General features: G+C 40.0%; 1 protein-coding gene across 1 annotated transcript in view; it reads right to left on the minus strand.

Moving 5' to 3' along the window:
• LOC122806024 (olfactory receptor class A-like protein 1) overlaps positions 1–21,984 on the minus strand; it is a 112,473-nt gene extending 90,489 nt beyond the window's left edge. The window contains exons 1-2 of the mRNA XM_044076264.1: positions 21,744–21,984; positions 21,178–21,527 (exon numbers count right to left, since the gene is read on the minus strand). Coding sequence (XP_043932199.1) covers positions 21,178–21,527; positions 21,744–21,984 — 591 coding nt within the window. The remainder of the gene's footprint in view (positions 1–21,177; positions 21,528–21,743) is intronic.
• Between the last annotated feature and the right edge of the window lie 3,708 nt (positions 21,985–25,692).

Here is a 25,692-nt window from a genome sequence, read left to right on the forward strand (position 1 = left end):
TAGCCACACAGTGCATATCAAACGAAATGTCTGCATTTTACTGATGGAACTCATAGGCCTACAAATAGAAACACACTTCACATATCCCTATAGCAAAATTATAAGTGCATAAAATGTCACATCATGCATTAATATGCATTCACAGAGAAATTCAACTCAGATACGGCAAATGACGGCCACTAATATCAGAGTGCACCATACAATCCTTTCAAACTCTTAGTGCCGATTAGTACAGCTGCACACCTAACATACACATTTGAAATACCTGTTTGTAACATGGACTGCCCTCATACATGCTCCAGATTACTAACAGATGTTAACACATGGCCTGACAGTTACCCAAATGGTGGACATATAGTTATATTTATACCCCATGTTGCTCAAGGACACAACAAACATGTGGCCTAGTACTCTGTTAGTGATACTGTTCCCAAACATACTTACCTTAAACACATGTCTTAAACGGACTGGAAAGGGTAGTCTCACTCTGGCTCTGCCTCTATAACATGGCTGGCACAGCTACCACAGTTACTCCTACAGCTTGTTGTCCTCCAAAGTGTTCACACTTTCTGCCTATGTCTATTACCTGCAGCAGCAGCTGCAGTCTGTAGCACACCTTTCTCTATATAAAAGTTGTTGCTACAGATCTACCCTTTGGGATCAAGTACTCTCCTCACTAGAGTAATGTCGAGCACAACATATCAGAAAGGGCCCCAATCTACATGAAGGCCTTATATGTTGTACTGTGGTTGCATATGATTGGCTGATAATAGTACAAAACAGCTGCGATGGCTGCATTTAGCATTTCAGAACCACAGATTGGTTATGAGGCAATCACCTGCTGATGAAAAGCATGTTAAAAAGGCAAGCGACTGGCTATGGGGAGTCATTCTGTATAAGATTTTCCTCACAAAGAACACACATATGCAAAGTATTAACTATCAGCACATATCAGCAGAGGAGTATTGCACTCCATCAGATATGTAACCATCTTGTTTACATCAGGATACAGATGTCTGTCTATATTTACAGGGAATAGGGATTACAGCATTAAGCCTTTCTTAGAACTTTGATAATGACATGTCAATGATTTTCAAATTTGTTCAAGGGTGGAATGTATATTGTCAATGTGGCACACTGGAATAGTGTAACTCTCCCTTTACAGTGGTTGTAATAGCACACTGCTATTTCTTTGGCACAGTTGGTTTGACATAATATCAGGGGGTTGCCCCTTGGAGACACACTACAATAGACTCCAGTGCTAGCTGTATGAACATACACCACTATCTGTCATGGCTCACATGGGAATACCTGACTACCTTTAGTATCCTAGTTGTATCCACATGCTTAGTATGTTTGTACACTGTGGAATATGACATGTGTGATCAATCAGTGGATATTGCCAGCCATTCTGTCCTTGCTGTATCTCTAGGTAGTGTATTTCCACTTATGTGACGCTGACATATATTCACATGTTGTTTTCTTTCAGGGGACATATATGCAAGACACCATGCAGCTTTCTTGGATGCAGATAATGAATTAATACTGGAAAGGATCCATCAACACCATGAACTCCTACTGTCCAGGGGAGGGCATAACAGACAACAGTGGGAGGCATTGTGGGCTGACCTTGTCTGTGATGTCAATGCCACTGGTCATCAGAGCAGGACATATGAGCAAGTTTGACACCACACAATGGACATGATCAATGCCACATGCAGAAGAGCAGCAGATGTAACCAAGATCATGGTGCTACTGGTGGAGGGCCTGCAGTGCAACAACCGTGTTCAACCACTGAGAAATTCCTGTCAAATTTAGCAAATATGACAGCTCCCAGGTATCCATCACACCCTACATTGTGGATGTGGGTGCCACAGTGTTCACGGTAGAGGAGCGTGCAGATAAGCTTAGTTTGATCAGCATTGCAATACTGTAGCATTCAGTGTTTCAGGGTGTACATAGTCTTATGTGGGTGTTAGGCCTATCTGTTTTGGAGGGGGGAAGGGTTTCAGTGCATTTGACTGTCATGCTCAGATTTTGACCAATATAACAATTAATACAGTACCTACTATAAATGTGAGATATAGTACCTTGTGTTGGTATATTATCTTGTGTTGGTGCAACATGCAGTGGTACTGATATTACCTCTACCTCAACTTTTCACAGGTCCGTCAGGTATTGGCCAGGCCTGTTGTGCTGCTCCTGGTAAGCGTGACATTGTTTTGTTATAGATGTAGGTTTACAGCAGTGTAATTCCTAGACTGTCATCCCAGGCCTGCTGCCTGCATTGCTGTACTGTTGGCATGATCACCAACTGCACACATATATTCTGACTGTACACATGTTAGACTCATACCTGTGCCTTGTAGGTGTGATCACACTGATAGATGTGACTGTATTGTCAGGACAATACACAGTGTCATATGTGTCAACTGTGCAGAGTCTATACAAATGCCAACAATGTACCTCACTGTTGCTGATAAGATTGCAGTGCAATGAGATGTTATTTTCAAGTAACTACATCTGTTAGTGGGAAGAGTACTGTCCTCATGTCCTACTATAAGATGTTGGGTTTTCAACAGGTCTGTCATAGTGCTAACAGTGTATATAGCCTTACATATATCACAACTTAGTACTGCAGAGGATAATACTGCAGCTATTAATGTACTGCTTTTCCTTTCTTATCACAGGTGACTGGGGGAGGGCTGTCTCTGCCCTCTACACAACCTGATGTCAGTGTCTCCTAAGATGCTGATGATATTGCTGGCCACAGTGTGGCATAGGTGGGAGTTTTGGGGGCTGAATCTGTCCCAGAGGTTAACAGCCCTCGTCTGTCCTCATTGTCACCACACACAGTCAGTATGCCACACATATCCAGTCCCTAGAGGACACAGATATTGGACAGTAAGAGGGTGAAACATTGAACAGGAAAGTGTGGCAACTATGGCTCCAGTGAGTGTAGACACTGGCCATAACCAAAGAGCTGATGAGGTCCCACATAAATAGATTGACAGGGGTGCTTGTAGGAGGCCTGTTGTCCATCCACCACCTGTTGCAGGTGTCACATCAAGAGTCACTAGGTGCATGTTTCAGGCCATCATGGAGGCACAGGCACATTTTGAATGGAATGCCAGACATATGCTTAGGGTTATGGATGCAGCACAGTCTGACATCCATGACTGCTGGCACTGCAATGGGGACACCCTGGATCAGTTCAATGATGCAGTGGACAGAAGGTGGGCTGAGACAGTGTCTGTTTTGGACCACACATTGTCTGTGCTGGAACATGTGGATGGAGCTGAGCATCAGACTCTTGGACATAAGTCAGCAACCCCCATCTGCTGGGAGCCCAACTCACTGTGCACAATCATACTCTTGTTGTGGCAGTACAGCCAGAGATACAGAGGGCAGAATGCTGTCCACACCATGACATGGCAGATCATGGGCTCATGGCCCTGGGTATTCTCGTGGGAGACACGGTCCCAGTAAACAGCAGTCACCGTCAGGTACTAGCACCTCTTCTGACCTTGAGCATGGAGGTGCCAGTACAACTCCTGGCAGAGCCAGTTCCCATGTTTGGGGCCAGAGATGGTGAATTGACAACTCTACCAGGTACAGTCCAAAGCTGTCCAACATGCACACATGTAGGGCTAGCAATGAACTTGACTGTGTACATGCACACACTTACACATCACTGTCAAATGCAGGTCACCTATAGACACACACACCACCTTTCTATGGTCCATCTTACCTGCTTCCCTTCCTGACTCACACATGCTGTCAAAAATGTGGGTCAGCCTAGGTCTCCTGCACCCCTATACAGCACCCTGTGCAAGTGATGCTACCTGTGCCACATCCCTGTCATCCTTGCCATCAATACAGGGAAATGAAGCTATGTGTCAGACACACAAATTGACTATATTAGTTAACATGTACTTGTGTAATGCAGTGTTGTTTTGCCGTGCCACTTGTTGTGATTACTGACAGATACAGTATGCTGACATTTGTCACGAGTATGTCACATACTTTTTTGTACCTTATGTTGTATGTTGTTGTAATGGCTGTACAATTACACAATGACAGGTGTGTCATGGACCTGTTTATGTTTCTATTTCAGGATTCTGTTGGGATAACCTATCAATACACAGTGGCAATAAAGCAACACAGGATGGCATGTCAGCACAGCAGAAATATGTCTTCAGCAAGGTACAGCACTATTAGTGCATGGCTCCATAGGTTAATATGTTAATAACAGGCTAACAAGGACAATGCATCTTTCAGCATACTCATGCATCCCTAATTTGTGAAAAGGTCTGCTACCCTTGATAATTGTCATCAGGGGTTAAGGAGCTAGCACATCTACAACCTATGTTGATAGAGATGACCCATCTACAAATATCCAGTGTCCAGAGCAGACAGTTGCCCAACACCAGCTATGATTGATGTGTTCTGCATCCCATTGTGTAACCTGCACATGATATGTGTCACAGCAGATGTGTGCTTCACATACATGGGGGCCTGTTTTATGTAGGATGTTCTGTCTGTGTTCCATACCTGTTTCTACAGCATGTACTATGTATATCACAGTGATGTTGTAGGCATGTAGAACAGATGAGACATGCATTAGTCCTAACAGGGATATACGGGAGGTACACAGTGGGATCCAACACCTCCCTGTGTGGAGCCTTACACATCCCTTAAATAGCATTTAGTAGACAGATGTACGGTCATGACACAGACTGCATAGGACTTGTTATCTACACTGTGTATTGGTGTATGATGGAACCTTTGTGGCTGCTACAGTTGTATGATTTGCCTGTGCAGTGACATAGCAAGGGTGCTGCACACAATGATAGGTGTGATGACTGCCAAATTCAGTACAGCAGTGACAGCCTGGGATTTACATCCCAAACCTGTCAGTATAGATTGTAAAACAGTGAATGCATCCTCCACATTTTAACGACCAGTGAAAGTCAAAGGCTACCTTACTCTCTGTGTCCATAACTCCATGTGTAATGACTCAACTGTGTGTGGTGTGCAGACACTACAGTATTTTGCAGGGGTGGATGACTTCCCACAGGATAATATTGTACAGTCATTGGCATTTAGTCTTTCTCAGTGGCTCAGAAAAGAACTGACTGCGCCTTAGAACATCCTGTTGGTTCTGTGTGGGATTCTGTAACAGCTCCTAATACGCAATCACCTGCTAATGTACTCAGTCAGTGGTCACTGACAGTAGCTGTGACTGCAGAGAAGGAATAAGTAGATGGGATACACTAATAATGGAAGATGAACTCCACTGGTGAATGGTGTCACTGCAGCATAGGTCTCCAGTGCTATCTTCCCAGACTATGACTGTCAGACACTTTCCTGTCCACCAGCTGACATAACATTCTATACATGACATACACTGTTTCCAGCAAGGCTTGCTGACCTAATATTGTCATACAGTCATACGCTTTGTCAGGCCATGGCTGATGGAGTGAGGCATATGTCCGACATCCATTGCATAGTGTAGCAGTCAATGGGCTCCTCTGGTTATAGTCAGTAGGCATGATCTGGCCTTGAGCAAAAGTAACAGTGTTTGGTCCAGTGTCAGTAGGTGTATGACAATGTTAGTGCTCATATCTATGCTAACTCCTATCATGGAATTTCAGGTGACATGACTCAGAGATTGGGTGACAGTACTTGACACCACATGCTAGTTGTCCTCTGTGCAAGTAAGTATTGCAGTTACTTCCAGCATGTTGCAAAAAGAGAGTCATGCAAGGTTTCTGTACTGAGCACAGACAAACACGTTAGGGAATTATAATATGTACACACTGTGTTTAGTCATGCTGCAGCTCACTTGTCTAAAGGATGGTCCTGGTCCTTACCTACAATGCTCTGCAGCAATACCATGACATCCACACATGGGGAACCAATGCATTGCATCGTGTGTTTACCAATATGGGTGACCAGTACAGCCCCCAATGTGAGCTCCTGCTTGGTGGGATCTGGCCACAGACCAGTCTCCTTAGATCTACCAGCATGTACTCCGCTCTTGCAGACAATACAGATATATACGTCAAGAAAGCCATTTCTTACCTCCTGTGGGATGGTTCACATAGTGTGACTGCACCTCCCCCTTCAGATGGGAGAGGCACATATGCAGAGCTGTACACCCATGCATTATGTCAGCAGCATTGCAATTGCATGAACTCAGCTGTACATGACAGGAGGGACACAGGCTCATCATGGCTCAGCAAACCTGACTGATGGACAACTGCCATTAGTAAGCTGTACAGTAACAGGTGGACAGAGTTGTGTGACAGTTGGGGTGAGGGTATCCCACCTAACATGGAGGCAATAACTCCTCATTTAAAAGAAGAACATAGTGTTGTGATGTTGTGTAGACACAGTAAGTGATAAAAGCAGCCACCCACACAAAACAGAACCACAATACACAATGTAATTACATGTGTGACCTCAGAGGACAGGTGCAGATTGTCAGTGACCTCATACGTCATGATGCCACATATTATGGGTCTGTACTCATAGCTAATTTGTAATCCCACACTGTCTGCATCAAATATAGTCCCTTGTCTCCACCACATGTGAAAACATGACATTCCTACAACCTGTCCCATAACTTCCATATTTACAGAGCAGTTCATAATTGGCCTTTCATTGGAAGATACACAGCATTTATTGCACATGCTAACATTCCAGGCTGCATCACATGTGATCTGATAAGGATTACTAACACCATTGGGAAACTCTTGCAATCATACTGACACCAATGGCTGCATATCATCTGAGTGGACAACAGCACACTGTTATACCCTTGCAAAGAGGGGGTGCATCCAACTGAGCAACATAACTATACACCTCTTTGTATAAGCATCCATATCTGTATGCCCATAGGGGCAATCATCATGGAAATGATCAGCACACATATATGTGATCAATGCACAGCTGACTGCACACAGTCTGGATGTGTGACTGGGGAGCATGGCTGTTACATGTGGTGGACATTTCCAAGGCAGTCTCCAAGGACCTGGGTGAGGTTAAATCAGGACATACAAACCACCTAGACTGTGCCAAGTCATTTGACTATATACCCCACTCAGGCAACCCTTACCAAGCAGCCACTTAGGCATCCATGATACTGTCATTGCAGGGGTCATTAAGTGGCCCATTGATGGCACACATAAGCAACATAGGGACATCCACCTCCAGTAGCTGATCTGTAAGCAGCACTGCTCAACAGGGTGCAGTCCTGTGTCCTCTACTGCTTGGAATCCATTTAACCACAATACACATGACTACTGACTGAATGTGGCTAACAATGCTGGCTGATGCCTGCAAATTTTGAGCAGTCATAGAGTCTCTGTGATTTATCACTATCCTGCAAGAGGGTATTATGAACACATGACCGTTGACATACTAATGGCCATAAAATCCATGCAGATATATATGTAGTATAATTTCCATCATTAGACCTTTGTACCTGGTACGTAGCACATCAGTTGCAACATGTAATGTACTTTCTCAGGGGTAAAGAACTGGGTACACAGAACTGGCAACACAGGTCTACACCTAAAGTGCCTCAGATCACCATGTCTCTACAGTGGTTTGGCAGGAATCATATGTCATAGCTGAGGCCACAGTCACTTGTAAGTGACATATTCATAACCTCCAAGTACTCTTCCCTCAGCATGCCAATATATGTGTGCAATGGCTATTTGTTTATGTACATTTCCAAGCAGTACTGGCAATTACACACAACAGTATGGTCCCTCACAAGGACACTTCACGTCTCCAGGATGTGTTCAATGGGGGTCATCTGCAATGAGTGTCATTGTCACCTCTGGAATATAGACTACTCAGAGGTGATCTGTGCCTTGCATAGGAGGCAATGTGTGACCCCGCATGATTGCATATGCTGCCTATCTGTAGGAGACATAGTAGATGGATAAGTTACTGTAAGGACATTAACCTCGTATGTGATGTTAGTACTACATGCTTGTGGGACAGATTTGTTTAGCAGACTTAATCACACACTTGAAACAGAACCCTGCCTAATGACACACAGAGCACCTCAGTTTACCTCAGCACATGTCATCTGTATGATTGGCTGGGTGACTGTCATCTCAACACAGGGTATCTGCCTGTGTCTTTCTTGGACTGGAGCAATATGTGCTGATCATGTGACTATGGGTATAAAGATGTCTATGATTGTGAGGGCTGTATGGTGATTATGCTAGTGAAGTTCACACATCCTATGTACAAAACACACTCTCTAAAGCCAAGAATACAGCATCCATGGGACCAGATGACATCCCGGGCTGTGTACTACATGAACTACAATATGAACTGGCACCTCACCTAAGTGTCATGTTTAATCATAGCCTCACCTCAGGTTTCGTGCCCACTGAGTGGCGCAGAGCTACAGTTATCCCAATCCACAAGGGGGGGATCCACCTTGGATCCCGGAAACTACCGTCCCATCAGTCTGACAAGCCTTATCTGCAAGGCCATGGAGTGTATTATCATGGAACTTATAAACAAAGACATTGGCAACCTTCAAACACTGGACCCCACCCAGTTTGGGTTTGTGAAGGCGATCTTGTCTCATGAACCTGATTGACTTCTTTGAATCAGTCTCCAGAGCCATGGACAAGGGTAAGGTGGTCCACACAGCCTATCTAGACCTTGCCAAGGCCTTTGACACCATCCCCACTCTGGAATCATAGATAAACTTACTAAGTTGGGCATTAATCCCTATGTCACCCAATGGGTTGCTAAATGGCTTACTGATAGAACCCACACTGTAAATGTAGCCGACTCCAAATCCAGCTCCAGACAAGTGACAAGTGGAGTACCTCAGGGTTCAGTCCTGGGGCCGCTCTTGTTTGGCATCTACTTCTCTGAAGTACAGGTCAACACTAAGGGACTCTGGCTAACAAAGTTTGCAGATGACTGCAAACTGGGAGCCATTATTGAATCCCAAATGATGTGGATACTCTACAAAGGGCCTTACAGAAACAGATGCTTGGTGCCAGAGCCATGGGCTCAAGCTCAATGCCAAGAAATGTATTGTTATCCCTTTGGGAAAAACATGTATCCATGAATTACCATATAGGTGGCAGTACACTAAACACAGAAAGTGTGATAAGAGACTTAGGGACACAGGTGGACAGTGGTCTCACCTTCAATAACCACATCACCACAACAGTCAGGAAATCCTTCTATGTGGCACACCTCATCACGAAGGGCTTTTCATCCAGAAAAAAGGAGGTCATTGTCCCACTGTACTCATCCCTCATTAGACCCTTTATAGAATACAACGCCCCATTTGGTATGTACCTCTCAAGACATCTGCAACAACTGGAAAGGCCTCAGAAATACCTCACTAAAAGAATCACAGGCCTAAAGCAGATGCCCTACGCTGACCGCCTTAAAAAACTCCAGCTATACTCTGTCACATATCGTCTACTAAGAGGCGATCTCTGCTTAACAAACAAGGCCATGTCAAACCCAGAGCTGTTGGACATGCTACACTTAAAGAAATCCCAATCCCTCAGAGCTACACGCTCCAGGGATCTAAACCTTGTCATCACAATAAACAAAACATGTTGGAGGGATAGGTTCCTGACCCAGAGACTCCCCAGACTCTGGAATTGATTGCCCATACATGTCCAGCAGAGTGCCTCTTTGGACCTCTTCAAGAGGAACCTTGACGATTGGATGGGAGAAAGGAAATTCACCCCAGGGATCATGTCAGTCGCCCTGCTAGACAGGGGTCCAGGAAAGTAAATAATGTGGGAAGAAATAGCCAGGGAATTGTTATGGCTAGGCTTGTATAGGCCCTAGGACTGATAGCCTAGTACCAACCTATGAACCTATGAACCTATGGTTCCATAACATGATGTAAAATGCTCTAACAAGCTCACGCACAAACATGGCTACATTGAGGCTAGCACAGCTTCCAAACATTGTGTACAGGATGTGCAAAGGCAAACATGTAGTGCAATTTGTCTAGCTGTAGATAAGAACACTTACCTATACAATGGTACACGCTACAGATCATAGTAAGTGATGCACACAACACACCTCATGTCTGCTAGTACTATCAGTTTAGGACATATTATGCTTGATGACATCAGTAGGCCTTGTTGTGGTCAATACTTTAGTGGACCATATCACATGCTACAAACAAAATGCTGCAAAGCCCTTCCTACATCTAAGTTACCAAGGTATTCATACTCATGCCATATGGACATGCACACACAACAAATAGCCTGGAGTGAGATTAGAACCCCTACCTATCTAGTCTTACATACTATAGCTCACAATATTTATTGCATGAGCCACGGCTTAAGTCTAAAAACACCCTCTCAGCTGGTAGTCTTAAGGTGGATGACATTATATAACCTTGTAGAAGATGGCAGTTTGGAAGCCAGCAGCAAGTTATAGGCCCGAAAAGTGTATTGCAGGTGGATAGCCCATGAGTATCTGTCACTTGTTTTATAGTGGGGTATACATACACACACACACACACACACACACACACACACACACACACATTCACCAAGTAGCCTGGACTGAGATTAGAGCCCCTACTTATCTAGTCTTATACAATATAGAGCATAGTACTATTCACACATGCCACAGGTTAAGGATGTTGTGTATATGATTGCAGGCACAGTACTTGCACATTACACAAATTAGGCTTGTGTTGAACAGCATCTGTGTACTGCAGAGTGATAGTGCTTTGTACTGTTACCTGCATATAGTATCTTAGCAGTGAGATAACTGTTAATATCCTAGCTATGTGTGTACAGTTACCAGTATGGCCATATGTGTCTGTTTGCACTTAGATAGGCAAACCTGTGGGCAGGAACAATGTGCCCTGCCCATGCATGCATTGACAACATTATACATTACACCACCTGCTCACCTATGTCTGTCAAAGTGGTGACATCCAACAGGCACAGGTGTCTGTAGATAAGTGGATTATGTACTGTTGCACCCTTAGTTTGGATCCTTTGATAAATAGTATGGATGTGTGATAGTGCAGATTTATTCACCATGATTAGGGTATGTAGGACAATACAGACATCTACACATATATTTATGTACATAACAGGGATGTATATATAAATGTAACTGTGTGTGTGTGTGTGTGTGTGTGTGTGTGTGTGTGTGTGTGTGTGCGTGTGATATGTATATGCATTATGTAGATATTTGGGGAGAGTTTATGTATCATTTTAATATATGTAGCTATATTTGGCACTACATAGAGATAGATATAATATGTATGTGAGAGAGAGATAGTGACAGAAGTACATGTATACATATGTCTATTTATAGACATATCTACACATAGTAGGTCATTTTGATGAAGGAGCAACAGAACTGAGCTCTTTTTAACTGAAGGGGCATCGGAATTGCATTAATTTTAACTAAGTGCATGGGCATGCCCAGTGGGACTGTCAATACTTATAAACTGACTCTATGCCACACCTACCTGTACTCCAGTTTGGGATTTTGTGTGTTACAGACAATAAGATCTGTCCCTGTTTCTGCAGTACTGCACTTCACTCATAATGTCCATGGCATTCCCCAGCTGTCTGCTGTACATAATATGTGACTGAAGTTCTTAATGTTAATCCACACACAGACTAACAGTCTATGAAAACACCAACATAATAATACCTCACATGCAAAAGATGTAACTACTTCCAGATTAGAACCATCAACACCATCACCCATGCTAGCTGCCCTAGTCCACTGAGCCACACAGGCTGCCAGACAGAGAGGAGTCATTCAACACACAATCAACAGCATAAAAATGTAGGTTGTTATTCCTTCATTATGTGTGATGTACAGTATGTGATTTTGTTCTATGTTACAGCCCTGAGATTGCTTGGTCTACTTATATACCATTGCTGACTTACTGTTAAAGCAGCTATTTGGGAACACTGCTGTGTTGGCATGGAGGTACAACAGCACATGATCTGCTGGGATAGACAGTAGTCCAAATATCATGTGACCCCACTGTTTAACATCTCCCTTGACTAATGTATGAATATTCCAACCATGAGGCCTAGTTATTATTAGGGAACACATACTATTGGACTGGGTACCTGTAGTCCCATGTGGATGTTACTTCCTTCCACATAGCCCACTATATTTCCTTGCATTAATGTAGCAGAGCCATACATATGATACCATATTATAGTAGTCATTACAAGTAGTGTGTAGATTAGACACTTACCTTGCAAATACAGCAGCTGACAAGACTGTAGTTCAGGGCTGACTCTGTATGATGCAAGCAGTACACAGCCAATGCATGGATAGGTACAGGTTGTGTGGGTTGCCTGGCATCAACAATTTTAATATATGTATTTGAGTAAGAGTCAGGTGTCAGTCCCTAGGGCCATAGGATGTCAGTGAATGTGCTATGCATTGTCTCTTAAACAAAGCCAGGGAATACTGGGCATGCCTACGTCTGCCTACAGAGACATCATCAGGGGGTTCCTCCTCAGAGTCCTCTTGTGACTGTGGCTGTGGTGACCTAGCTACTGTTGGGGCTATGTATCCTTTCCCTTTGCTGATCCTGCTGCAGCTGTTTCTGCAGGATCATATTGTGTAGCATGACACATACTGTGAGCATATGTGCACATGTGGCTGGAGAGTGCTGCATGGCTCCACCGGATATATTGAAGCACAGAAACGTGACTTCTAAAGCTCAGACACATGCTCTATGATGTTTCTAGTTTGTCTGTGTGCCTCATTATGGTGTTCTTCCATGGGTGTGTATGCATTTCTGATGGATGTCATCATCCACGGTTCCAGTATGTAGCCAGCATCCCCCAGTAAATGGCTATGTAGGATGACCCCCTAACAAACATCTGTGATGCATGCCAGATATGGGAGTCATGATAACTGCCATGACTGCCAACACACACATTCATGATAATCCCCTGGGCATTACAAATGACCTGGCAGTTCATGGAGTGCTACCCCTTGCAGTTGACGTAGAGTCTACCCTCCTCACTGGGTGGTGACTTGATATATACATGAGTGCAATCTATGACACCCAGTACCTCAGGGTAGTGTGCTACATGGTAGATGTGTTGCATATTGCTGGCCCTCACCTCAGGGGTGAGGGGGAAGAAATGTGCTCACTGGCATATGGTAACATAGCATTCAGGAACTGGTGGAGTACCCTGGATTCTGATGCCTGTGAGACCCCCATCATTTCCTCAGTTAGTCTTTGGAAAGTACCTGCAGCTAGTATGCTAAGGGCTACAAATACTTTTGTTTACACTGGGATGGGCTCCCTCTGTTGGCTGTGGGTCTGAGTTGAGGGTGGCAGAGCTCAGTGAGTTCTTGTAGTATGTCCCTGTGAACCCTGTAGCACTCTATAATCTCCAGCTCAAGTAGCTCCTGGAAGATTACCCTGGGCCTGAACACTCTTCTCCTTCTCTGTCTAGGCCTATTGTCAGCAGCAGCACTGATGTCAACATCTAGCACATACAGATGTAGCAGACCTGCAGCAGCCCCTAGCATTCTCTCAGTTAAAATTTCCAAGTCTGTACTCCAATGGTGCAGAGTATGGGGGAAAAATCAGATTGTAGGGTGTATGCATACTTTACAGTGTTCTGCTGTAGGTGCTGACTATGTGATTGGCTACATACGATGCATTCCACCTGCCTAGTATATCATTAACATAATTTAATGGTCCTAGTTTAAGTTAAACAGGGGTCAGCACTAATTAATATGTCATTGGCTTTTAGATACACTCAGCACTGCAATGCGCCATGCAAATGGGCACCCCATAGGTAAACAAAGCTTTGCACTTAAGTATACACCTCCCCGGACTTCCCCACTCAGCATAGCAGTGTGCTGTGGAAACACACACCCCTTAGCCAAACAAGCTTAGAAGTTAGTGCACCCCCCCCCCCAAAAGGACACACTCACAGCATGGTTACGCACAGTGCAAACAGATGCAGATAAGCTGAAATAAGCTTAGAAGTCATTGGACACACCCTGCCCTGATGTCAGCTACCTCCTCTGTAAACAACAACATGGTTCTTTGCCTCCATGAAGGGGATATGCGGACACGATTACCCCTTTATGCTATTCAGTAACTCCACCTCATTTGCATAGGGATCCATACTCACAGCCTGGAAACTACATGCTTCATAGCCCTACCACATTAGCAACAACACCAATGCACCATTGCAGATACTCCATGCAAGGTCCTGTAATACATTTCTGTCACATAATATTATTTTGTTTTTCCCAATTATTTTTTATAAAGCATGTTTGCGCACTGTGGTGTGCTGTGCAAACAAGCCCAGATAATTAAAAAAAAATTAAATTAATTTAACTTATTACTTTTAAATTTTCAGACACACAGGAGAATAGTTTCACTCATATCTGTATGTAGCATGCAATTTCTGTCCATATATCTACATTTTACAACCCCTTTTGTCTGTCTACACTACTGTACATGGAATTTTTCTGAGTACATTACAGACACTGACGTGGTATCAGAAGAGTTGTCTGTCTGCTTGCTGGATTGCTCTATGTGACTCATTTGCATGAGGTTATGAGGTGATTTGAATGCCATGACTTCCCATGTTGATGTGTGCATGCGCGCCGCACAGCAGTGTTTACTGAATCTGAAACCTGCTTACTTTCATGTAAGCAGTGTGGCGTGATGCTTATATGGTAAAAAACACTGTGTAGGCTTTATTAAATTCCCCCATAGTGTTTCCTCTAGTCCTGAAAAGGACTTAAAGGTAAACACAAAATAATATAAGAATACATATTTCCAACAACAATAAGGCAGCATTTCTCTGCACAAATCATTTGAAAACACAGGCTGCTTATACATACCATCTCTATAAACCTTGCATTATTCCTGCTGAAAGAGGATCAGACTGTAACTATGAACACACAGCCACTTCCTATTTCACAGACAGTCACTTCTTAAGAGGAAAAACAAATGCAAAACAGAAAAAAAAATAAAATAAAAAAAATGTTTCCCCTAGTCCTTAAAAGGATTGCAGCATGAACATAAAATAATATTAGAACATATTTCAAGCAGCAAAGAGATAAGACTTCTCCACCCAGTTTGGTTGAAAATGTAGGCTGCAGCTATACCTTTCTGATGTCTAGTCATATGTTTCCCCATTGTGATCAGCCCATCTGCAGCTGGTGCAGTGTTGTGATTGAAGTACTATACTTGGGGGGGGGGGCAGTTGCATGCATAATTTATGCATGGAGCTCTGTGGCTGCACAACAGAGTAATGCTATAGACAAGGTCTTTTTTTTTCTTCACTTTTTTATTCATTAACCAGAAATGTCTTTTCAGAAATGCTCACACTTACAGAACAGCTGTAGAGAAAAGTTGTATGACTTTATTTGTGTGAATAAGCACAAAGATTTGAAGCCCAGGTACTTGCAGACATGACATAGTTATACAAAGGATAACATGAACTGCAGGTAGCTAGGAGTACTCTATACAAAATGCAGCAACTGCGTGATAAAGGAATGTGGATAACTATAATTATGCAAATTAAAGGGAGTGTAAGTTTTTGTCACTACTAAAAAAACAGGTCACAGAAGAATAACAACTTTTCATAGCGTACAAATGTGTATGAAGAACCTGGTTAAAGCAAACTCTTTCTTATGCCTAAAAAATTATAGTAGTCCACATAACCTAACTACCACATTAACTTAGTTAATTAACAAGTAAATGGCATTCTATCAACTCTGAGAAAATGCCTAATGTTTACAGCAAGTGAGAAAAAAATCAATTATGAAAAAGGAGAGGCAGGCTGTGGGGAACAAAAGGAGTACTGAAATGGGAGAAAAGGTCATGTGAGTTTTTATGATATGGAGATGAGAGGATTACATTCTAAATTAGAGTCCTTATTCAGTGAATACAACATTATAAAGAGGATCTAATTGATTCACCAATCATAAAGTGTTTATTATGTATTTGTTACAGGGATGCCAAGACATTCACCTCAAAAACACAGCTTGAGATGTGAATGTAGCCATCCATGTCGAGAACACGTAACAATGTTACAAATGGAGATATGATCATAATTCCTTGTAGTATACAGAGATTTATTTGTTCCACTTACTACTAGTTTCTGAAATGTAAAATAAAGAAAAAAAAATAAACAATGTATTGTGCCACCTTTGAAACCAGGTAAGGAAGTGGGGAAATGGTCTGCATTCCTCTAAGGGAAGCAGTTTGTTTCATAGTAGTGGTTGTAATGTGGCAGACAGCAGGCAGAAATGAAGTAGAAATGAATCTATTTCATGTTCTACTTCCGCTGTTTCTTGGCTGCCACTGTCAGCTTTTATTGCTAGATGCGATCTTAATGGTGCAAGGGGGATGCTTGACAATTGTCAAGCACCCTTCTAAATATATATTTTTTTAATATTGGATCTCATTCTTGAGTAGAGCTAACCGTTGTTAAGCACCCTTCTAAGTGTTGCTAAAGTTGGATCTTGCTCTAGAGTAGAGCTGACAGTTGTTAAGCACCCTTCTAAGTGTTGTTTGGATCTCACTCTAGAGTAGAGCCAACAGTTGTTAAGCACCTTTCCAGGTATTGCTAAATTTGGATGTTGCTCTGGCACCCTTCTAAGTGTTGTTAAGGTTGGATCTTGTTCTGGAGTAGAGCCGACAGATGCTAAGCACCCTTTTAAGTGTTGTTAAGGTTGGTTCTCCCTGTGGGGTAGGACAGAACCAGGATGTGATTTAACTGTTTTTGGAGTGTAATCACAGTACTCCATGCACTTTACAGGTGATTATGATCAGATCTCTGTTCATAACTAACTTATTATATATTTGAGACTTGGATAACAAACAATTCCCCTTGACAACAAAGTTTAGGAAGCAAATCTTAACATCTATGTTGAGAATTTATAGTAAAAGTTTGTGATTAGTAACCCAATCATAATTCTTTGTATTGGCAGGAACTTTAACAACTCCAGTAAGTGAAGTTACAAGAAAAGTAAACAAAAAAGGAGAGCATAAGAGCACAACATGTTTCACCAGTATTTAAAGCTGCAAACCACTTTAGCACTGTAAAACAAGCTGCATGCCTAAACAAAGATGACCTTTGTAAAAATAAAGGCTTTAAAAGCTATTAGACACATTGTTCTGCTGCACTTTCTGCTTATAAATGTGGCATAGTGAAGTTTTAATGCTTTTTATGCCTTTGTTCCTTCCAAGCCATTATTATCTGCTCTCAGCCCTTGTGGCCTAATGGTTAAGGTGTTTGCCTTCCAAACACAAGGTATAGGGTTTGAGTCACACAAGGGAAAATTGACTAGGCTTAAAATGGCTTGCAAGGGCAGTTAGCTTAGTACCAACCTAACCGAAGAGTATATGACTTGATTTTAACAGTGTCCATAACAAGCTTTTGGAAAGCACTCAAGCATTGTTAAGGCTGGGATTTGTGAATGAGACATCCTTAACAGGTTTATATTTTTCACAAGATTTGAAGAGTATTTATTTCTTGCCATGTTCTACATTTATGTAATCTCATTATTCCACGATGTAGGGAATCATTAGTGACTGACTTAACAGAATTAAGAGCTGAAGATATACAGTCAGTTTACTCATACCAGGTGAGTAACAATACAATACTGTCAGAGCAGCAAAAATCAGCTGTACTATTCTATTTATTTATTTAGTGGCATTTCATTACCGGGAAAGTCCACTGGGCCAGGAAAAGCCCATTTTTGGTAGAGGCCTGGGGAGAAAAGCTCCAAGATTGTACATGACACATACCATTTTTAAGGACATTTTACAAGACCTGCATGAGATCATTTGTTTGAAAGAAATATTATACACAAACTCAATTCAATTAGATGCATAAGTATTGTGGTACAATTATAAAGGAAATCAAATATTTACAGTAATGGAGTAGTGGTTTGAGTGACATCAATACATTTTAGGTAATACTAGAAATAAATGAATTATAAGGTATGGACTGGCTGAAAGACAGCATTGAATTAAAGTACTAGATAAAATTACAGAAATTAGAATGCATGTAAAGGGAGCAGACAGGCAGAGGTAGAAGGTGTTTAGGAGAGGTATGACGGTTGAGAATGGAAGTAGTTAAAAGGAATATGGTAAAATAACCTAGTGCAGGGGAAAAAAAAGATATTAGCACATGCTAGAGGAGGAATGACTAAGTTCAGTAGACAAATTAGGTAATGGCAGAAATTGAACTGGAGCAGTTACATATCCAGTTGGTGAGATAGTGGTTTTGAAGAGTGGTTTTAAAGTATTTAGGATTATTTTTAATACTGCAGGCAGGGAATTCCATTTTTTAGCCATTGTCCAAGAGTATAGTAACTATCCTGCTGGTAATTTAGGTTTAAGGACTTGTAGAAGCTGCTATTTTTCCGAGCGGTCCTGTTGTTCTATGGTTATTTAAAATTATTTCAGTACTTCCTTTGACTCTAAACTACACTTTATTTTACTTTAATTATGTTGGAAGCAATGCATATAGTTTATGTGTTTTGCTGCTGCATTATTCAACTCAGTCTAAAAAAAATAAGTAATTATCACATCAATACACCCTAGAAAATTGATGCATTAGTTAGGGACCTGGAACCTATGACAACAATGAACTGTCCTTCATTTGCCATGTATCCATTATTTTTAAGAAAAGTTTTTTTTGATTTCACAGCTTATTAGAATGTGTATGACATCCAGATACATGGATGTGAGCATTTCACTATATTCAGAACTTATCATTGTGCTTCTAATTATGTGTAATATTAGTCTGTCTACCTGCATGTCCATGATGCAACAGCTGGGTGTTAAATGTGTAAGTGTCTGTTAAAATAGTCTATATGTTGTCTGCACATTGTGTCTGGAGATATGGAATTTCGTTCAGTTTTTGCACTTGTGTGATTTCTGAATGACAATAAAGTTTACTTTGACTTTGACTTCTTGTATATGTTGCTGACTTCAGTATGTACATGTCAAAACACTTGGTACAACTTAAGTGACTACAACACTTTCTCATCAAAAACATCAATGGCATAAATCATAAAATCTATAATGACCACTAACAGCCTTGTCTCTTTTCTTAGTATCATACAAGGTACTGAGAAGTAATCCCTACTTTGAGTTCAGTGCCTCGACAAACAGTATCCTTTTAAGCCTACTGTACATCTCACAAGTTCAATGGTGACATAAATATCCACCTGAGAGATTTTACTCTTTTCTGAAACATAAATATAGCAAGCTGGAATGATAGGTTTATATATTAAAGAGAAGAGCACTTCTTGGGAATCTTCTTCCTCTCTACATAAGATAAGTGTTTCTGTGACTGTATTCGAATGTGGTGTGGACAAATAGATGAGAAACTGCAAATTCACCAGTTATCTGGCACAATTGTTTCTTATGGACAGGGGGAATATGTAAGTGTTCTGTCAGCTCTGAGTTATTCATCCTAAAATATAAGGGCTACAACTTCATGTAAATGCATGCCTATGCTTTTAATGATTCTCATGGTTCAATAGTCTAGTAACTATGTATGATCTATGAGGCAGAAATCAGGATCATCAAGACCACTTCAACCATGAGACTGGTCACCAGCAGTGTATCCCAGGGCTATTTGCTGGGCCCACTCCTGTTTGACTAATGTTTAAGGCATCTGGCTCAACAAATTCACAGCTGACTGTAAATTTATAGGTTTATAGAAAAATATTATGTTAATTGCCCTGAAGGGCCATTTTAAGCGTAACCAATAACACAAAATCAGAATTAAACCATGTATCTTGTAACTATTAGGTGAAGACCTTAACCATTATACTAAAGCCATTACTCCCCCCAATACACCATCTTGCAAGATGGTTTAACACAGACAAATGACTGGTGCCAAAGCCATGGCCAAAAATCCAATATCAAAAATGCATTGCAATGGCACGGATCGGGGAACATATGTAGAAAGCAATATGGCCTTTGACCAACATGTAGCTAAGATGGTAAGAAAATCATTCTATGTCACTTAAATTCTAGGCAAGGGTATGGCATCCAGGTCCATAGGAAGTTATAGCACCACTCTACTTAGCCTTATCAGACCAGTCATTGAATACAGTGCCCCCTTTGGCATGTGTGTAACCAAACACTTGCAACAGTTAGTTTACCCACAAATGTTTCTCACTAGGAGAATTCAGGCATAACCACCCTGTTCTACAGTGATTGCCTAGAGAATCCTTCTCTGTAGTCAGTCTCATACAGGCTGATGGCAGAATATCTTTTTCTGGCAAACAGAGCTTCCTCAGAACAAGCCCTGATGGATCTGTTGCACATGTGCAAAACAAACAGCACCAGAAACAATAGATCCAAGTATCTGAACTTCACTTATGACAAAAAAAAAATGCTGGAGAGACAAATATATATCTCAAAGGATCACTCCAGTATGGAATAGGCACCCCATTCATGTAAAACAAAGTCTATCCCTGACCCTATTCAAACAAAACTTTGACAATTGTATGGGAAATCTTAAATTTGCTCCCAGTCTGGCCCCCATTTCCCTTAGGGACAGAGGCCATCAATAAGAAAATAATTATCCTAAATAACACTCCACCACACAAATCCTTAGTTCCCTGTATACTAATATGCCCCCCATATAGATGTCCATGATACAAAAGACAAAAAAGGTTTGGGGTGCTGACTAGGCTTTTAAGGGCCCTAGTGGTTGTTAATGTAGTAACAGCTTAGTAAACTATGAACCTACAAACTTATGAAAGTAAAGTGATTACATGTGCATATATTGTTACTATTTTATTTATAATAAAGTAGATATTTCACTGATAAGTCTGTGAATAACAAAACTTTTCTGTGCATTGTACTGAACTGTTTATAATGGACAAGAAAAGCCTTTTAAGTTGATGGGATTATTCTTTGTTAAATGTTATTGTTATATGTAATGCATATTTCTTCAAGGGTAATACATTTATTTGAGAAAAATTGACACAAGATTAAACTTGCACATGAAAAATTACATTTTCTTGTGGTCTTGATTCTTTACACACTAAGGCTGATATCAAGATCTTTTTCATTTTTTGGTTGGTAAAAATTATTATAATTGAACTAAACACAGAGTAACACGTTGTGAAAAACACACGTACATCTGAAATTTCTGGATGTATGCTGGCACTACATAATGTATATACCCAAAATATATTATCAACACCATAGAAAAAAATATACAACACTACCATTGTAACTACTCCTTTTGCAACACGGCCTTCAGTGGAGTTGTTTTGAGTTCTCGTAGGCTGAAGCATGTGCTTTATTTTTTGATTATGTTGATACAAAATAGCAACAATGAAGCTGCTTGCTGCTACCATTATCATTAGGAACAGAAAGTCTCTGAAGATACGAATTGATCCAATGGTCATAAAATACAAATAATTTGGGAAAATTATGACACAGTATTCTAAATCTAATATGTATTCTGCATTAAATGAGTCTGCACCTGAATATGAATAAGGTAATATCCAAACATAGATGAATATATTAAAGCTCCATAAGAACACAAGGATGTGAAACTGCCTTTGGATAATGTTCTGTTTAAAGACTGCGAACATACTCGAATGTGAGGAAATTATAATTAGTTGATAACAACTCAGTAGAGCTGTAATGCAGATTGACATGCCCCTTGTGACAAAGAAACTGAATATTATGGCCATACATCCCTCATTATTGAAAAGTCTGTGGAACTCAAGAGCTGTAAGAAGTTGTGGGATACTTTCTACAAGTATAGTTATCAGATTAACAAAGGCAAGGTTTATGATGATGAGGTCAACAGGCAAAAGCTTTTTTGAGGAGATTCTGATGTAGGCAAACAGTGTTAAAATTGTTAGATTGCCAGGAATTCCAATAATTATCAACAGAATGAATCCAATTGCCTTCAGCATAAAATGTAAATCCATATTCAAGTCCTTTATATACTGTCGCTGTTTCCGTAGAACTGCAAAGGAAAACAACAAATAATATCAGGATAAAAATGTTATGATTTAGTATTGTTGTACCTAAATGACAAATGGAAGCTTTGTTTATATGCAATATCACAATGAATTCTCAACCTTACTTCTAGTATCACATGATGCTGTTGAACGTTCATGACCTATAGTGTTTTCCTATGTCCTACTAACAAACTATAAATACTCTTTGAAGTAATTCTGCTAATGTACGATAATGCAAACATGTTTACTTTAAATTCCTTATTGCCTTCTACATGCTGTAAGTTTTCATTTCAATAGACTTTCTAAGGGATTAAAACATAAATAAGTGGTCTCCATAAAATTTGAATGCCATCCTTGTGTCCAAAAAAGATTTTCTCCTAGATCTCTTATTCTCCCCACATCCAAAAGTCTCAAAGCCAGGTGAACTGTGAACTTTAAATTAAAAATAAATAAATAAACAAATAAATAAAACAGATGGCCAAGTACCATCCAGAGAGAACATATATTGTAAAATTCAGAAATTCTCACAAACATGTTTTCACATGTAACCTTCTCAAATGAATTACAACTCACGTAATTTTGCCCCATTAGATAAACTTTTAAAATCAGATGATCAATTAACAATGTTAACGATGAACACATTTACTCTTAAAGATACTATATTCAAAACATACTAAAATGCATAATACTTTCTTAATGAAATAAATTATTTTGTCTAAGTACTGGTTTCAAAGAAACACTATTGTTTAATCTTGGTTCATATGTGGAATTAAAGGATAATATTCAGTTCCTTTCCTTACAATCAGTATAATTTTTAAGATCTCTACCTCTTTGATTCGCTAGGATTTTTTTCTAAAAACAAAAAGTTAAAATGATGCTCCTTCCCTTTTATTTAGAATATGTCATGCTATTGCATTGTCTTTTCTTTCCTTTTAGCCAATTGTTCATATATTCTGTCTTTCAAATACAGGATAGAATGCATTGAGCTTAGTAATCCACATTCTTTGTTTTACAGTCTACATAATGCTTAAATAAATTAGCATCTGAAGTTCTTGCATGTTTTAGAAACAACATGTATGTATATACATACAATAAAAACAAGCGCAAGAATCTGTCTAGTTCCAATCTTACCACAGTGAGTGTTTCCACACCTACGTCTAAGTATATAAAAATTAAACAATTCATATATTTTCCACACCTAATTCTAAGTATATAAAAGCTGATATGTTTAGCATTTTGTTAAAATAGTTCAGATTTTTTTGTTACTGAGAATAGCTTGTCTGTGATGAATAAAGGCATGTTGCTTTGGATCACTACCTGGATTTCATAACTTTTGGAAGAATTAAACAATACATATATTTTACACACCTACTTCTAAGTATATAAAAGCTGATATGTTTAACATTGTTAAAATATTTCTGATATTTTTGTTACTGAGGATCGTGTGTCTATGACAAATATAGGCTTGTTGCTTTGTAATACTACCTGGGTTTCATGATTTTTGGAAATTATTGTGACTGAGCTCATCAACGAAGTTTTAAAATCACTAGTTTATCTATTTTTTATTTACATATTTTATTTACAGTCCCTACATTTTTGTGTACCTTGCCTATCAGACAATACTTCTGAATGTGTCTTCTGATAACAAAGTTCCCTTTTCTATTTTTTTATCTTATAAGTAAACCTAGGGCATTTCCTACAGTTCCAATTATACGACTGTCTGCTTCAAAAATATGCCAATTCATCTTTAATATTTTGCATATTTCTGTAGATTCTTTAGTATAATTTAAAATAAATGAACATTCTATGGCCTTATCTCATTTTTCTTTGCTGCAGCAAATTCATTGGCATGATAGAAGTAGTAGTCATCATTTTTAACTCAAAGCTGATATAAGTATTTTATATATGCGTATATATATATATATATATATATATATATATATATATATATATATATATATATATATATGGGTGTGTGTACACTTGTTTTAATTGTTTCAGTGCTATTTAATAGTTCTGTGCTACATTTATTGCTTTAGCTGACTGTATCCATGTTTTTCAGCCTGCACTTGTTAAAAACTCCATCTGTTTGTTACTGTACTGTTTTTAGGTTGTTTTAACAGTATTCTGATATTTTCTAACCTTCTCTGGTACTGCAAAAGCTGTTCTGAGTTTGCCAAATTTCTCCTGAGTCTGCCAAAATATTTCTAAGTTTTGCAAAGTTTGTGTGTGTTGTGAACATTCCTCAGGGTTAGTGAACTTATTTCCAAGGATTCCTAATATCAGATGAATTCTGACCTCTGTTGTAAACCATTTATCTGATTGGCCAGTGGATTTAACTCTGTAAAAGCCTTGCATCCTGCTGGCATAAAAGAATTACATTTTTCTGAGGATGTACTCATTTATTCAAAACTTCCTTGTGCCTGGCTTGGACACCTGTGACTACAAGACTTGTATTGTTTCTGAATCCATCTGGCTCTACAAATCTGAAATAATTATTATTATTTTTTTTTGCACTTGCTCTAACTGTTTCTGTACTATTTAACATTTTTGTGCTGCCTTTATTAATTTTGTTGAATTTATCACTATTTTTTAGCCTGCACTTGTTAAAGAAACTCCATCTGTTTGTTACTGTACTGCTCTTAGATTGTTTTAACGGTATTCTGACATTTTATTACCTGCTCGTATACTGCAAAAGCTGTTCTACGTTTGTCAAAGATCTTCCTGTGCTTGCATATAAGCAAACCTGTCCAGTTTGAAATCCTCTTTGGAAACACTATCATAGTCTCCCACTGTTCACAGCTACTCAGAGAGCTGCACGTTTGTGCAGATAGTGGTACCACTGCAGGTCATCTAATAGTATAAAACTAAACCCTCACACTTTGCCCCTTAAATGACTCTTCCCTATTCCTTCCCATCTAGAAATAATTTTATCTTGCCCTACATAGCATAGGCTAGATTAAGACCTGCTGAATCTAGTCTGTTTGGTATCATTGCTCTAAATCAACCATCCTACATTAAGTTAAGAGGGCCACCCTGCACCTTTGTAGCAGAAGTGTGTAGCTCAGGACCCATCTGAGTTGGGGATTGCTGAAGAAAGGCTTAGTTTGGGGCTTTCCCTTTAGTAGTTGTGTTACAAACTGTTTGGATATACTGTATATAAGCCTTGCATTTGCTCATTGCTGTGCACTGTGCAACAGGGTTTAGCATAGCCCTGTATAGATGTAAATGCCTGGTAGCATTATTTTTTCTCTAGAGACCTTCCAGTAGAACCCCTCAAGCTTGCCTGCTGAGCAAAAGGCAACTTAGTTGTGCTCTAAGCATTGTCACAATTATCATCTACAACCTACTATACACCCACTAACTTTGCTACTCCAAGTCAAACTAGCTCACTACTTAAGTCAAAGTGATATGTCCAGCTAGCCAACTTCCTTCCAAAATACCACATTCAGAACAATCCTGTCACAATGGATGGACATTTTCTCATGCTTTCTCTTGGCAACTTGATTGATATGAGCATCTTGAGGCAATGTGGCAACTGCTTCATGTACACTGACAACCATTTACTCCTAAAGCAACCTAACACCCTATGTGAGAGATGCAAATACACTGTGTCAATTCTCTCATGTAAAAACTAGACATCTAACAGGTTGTCAGCACACGTGATTCACCTCT

Source organism: Protopterus annectens, chromosome 7.part0 (genome assembly GCF_019279795.1).
Source record: "Protopterus annectens isolate FY-2018-M chromosome 7.part0, PAN1.0, whole genome shotgun sequence".
Classification (NCBI taxonomy): domain Eukaryota; kingdom Metazoa; phylum Chordata; order Ceratodontiformes; family Protopteridae; genus Protopterus; species Protopterus annectens.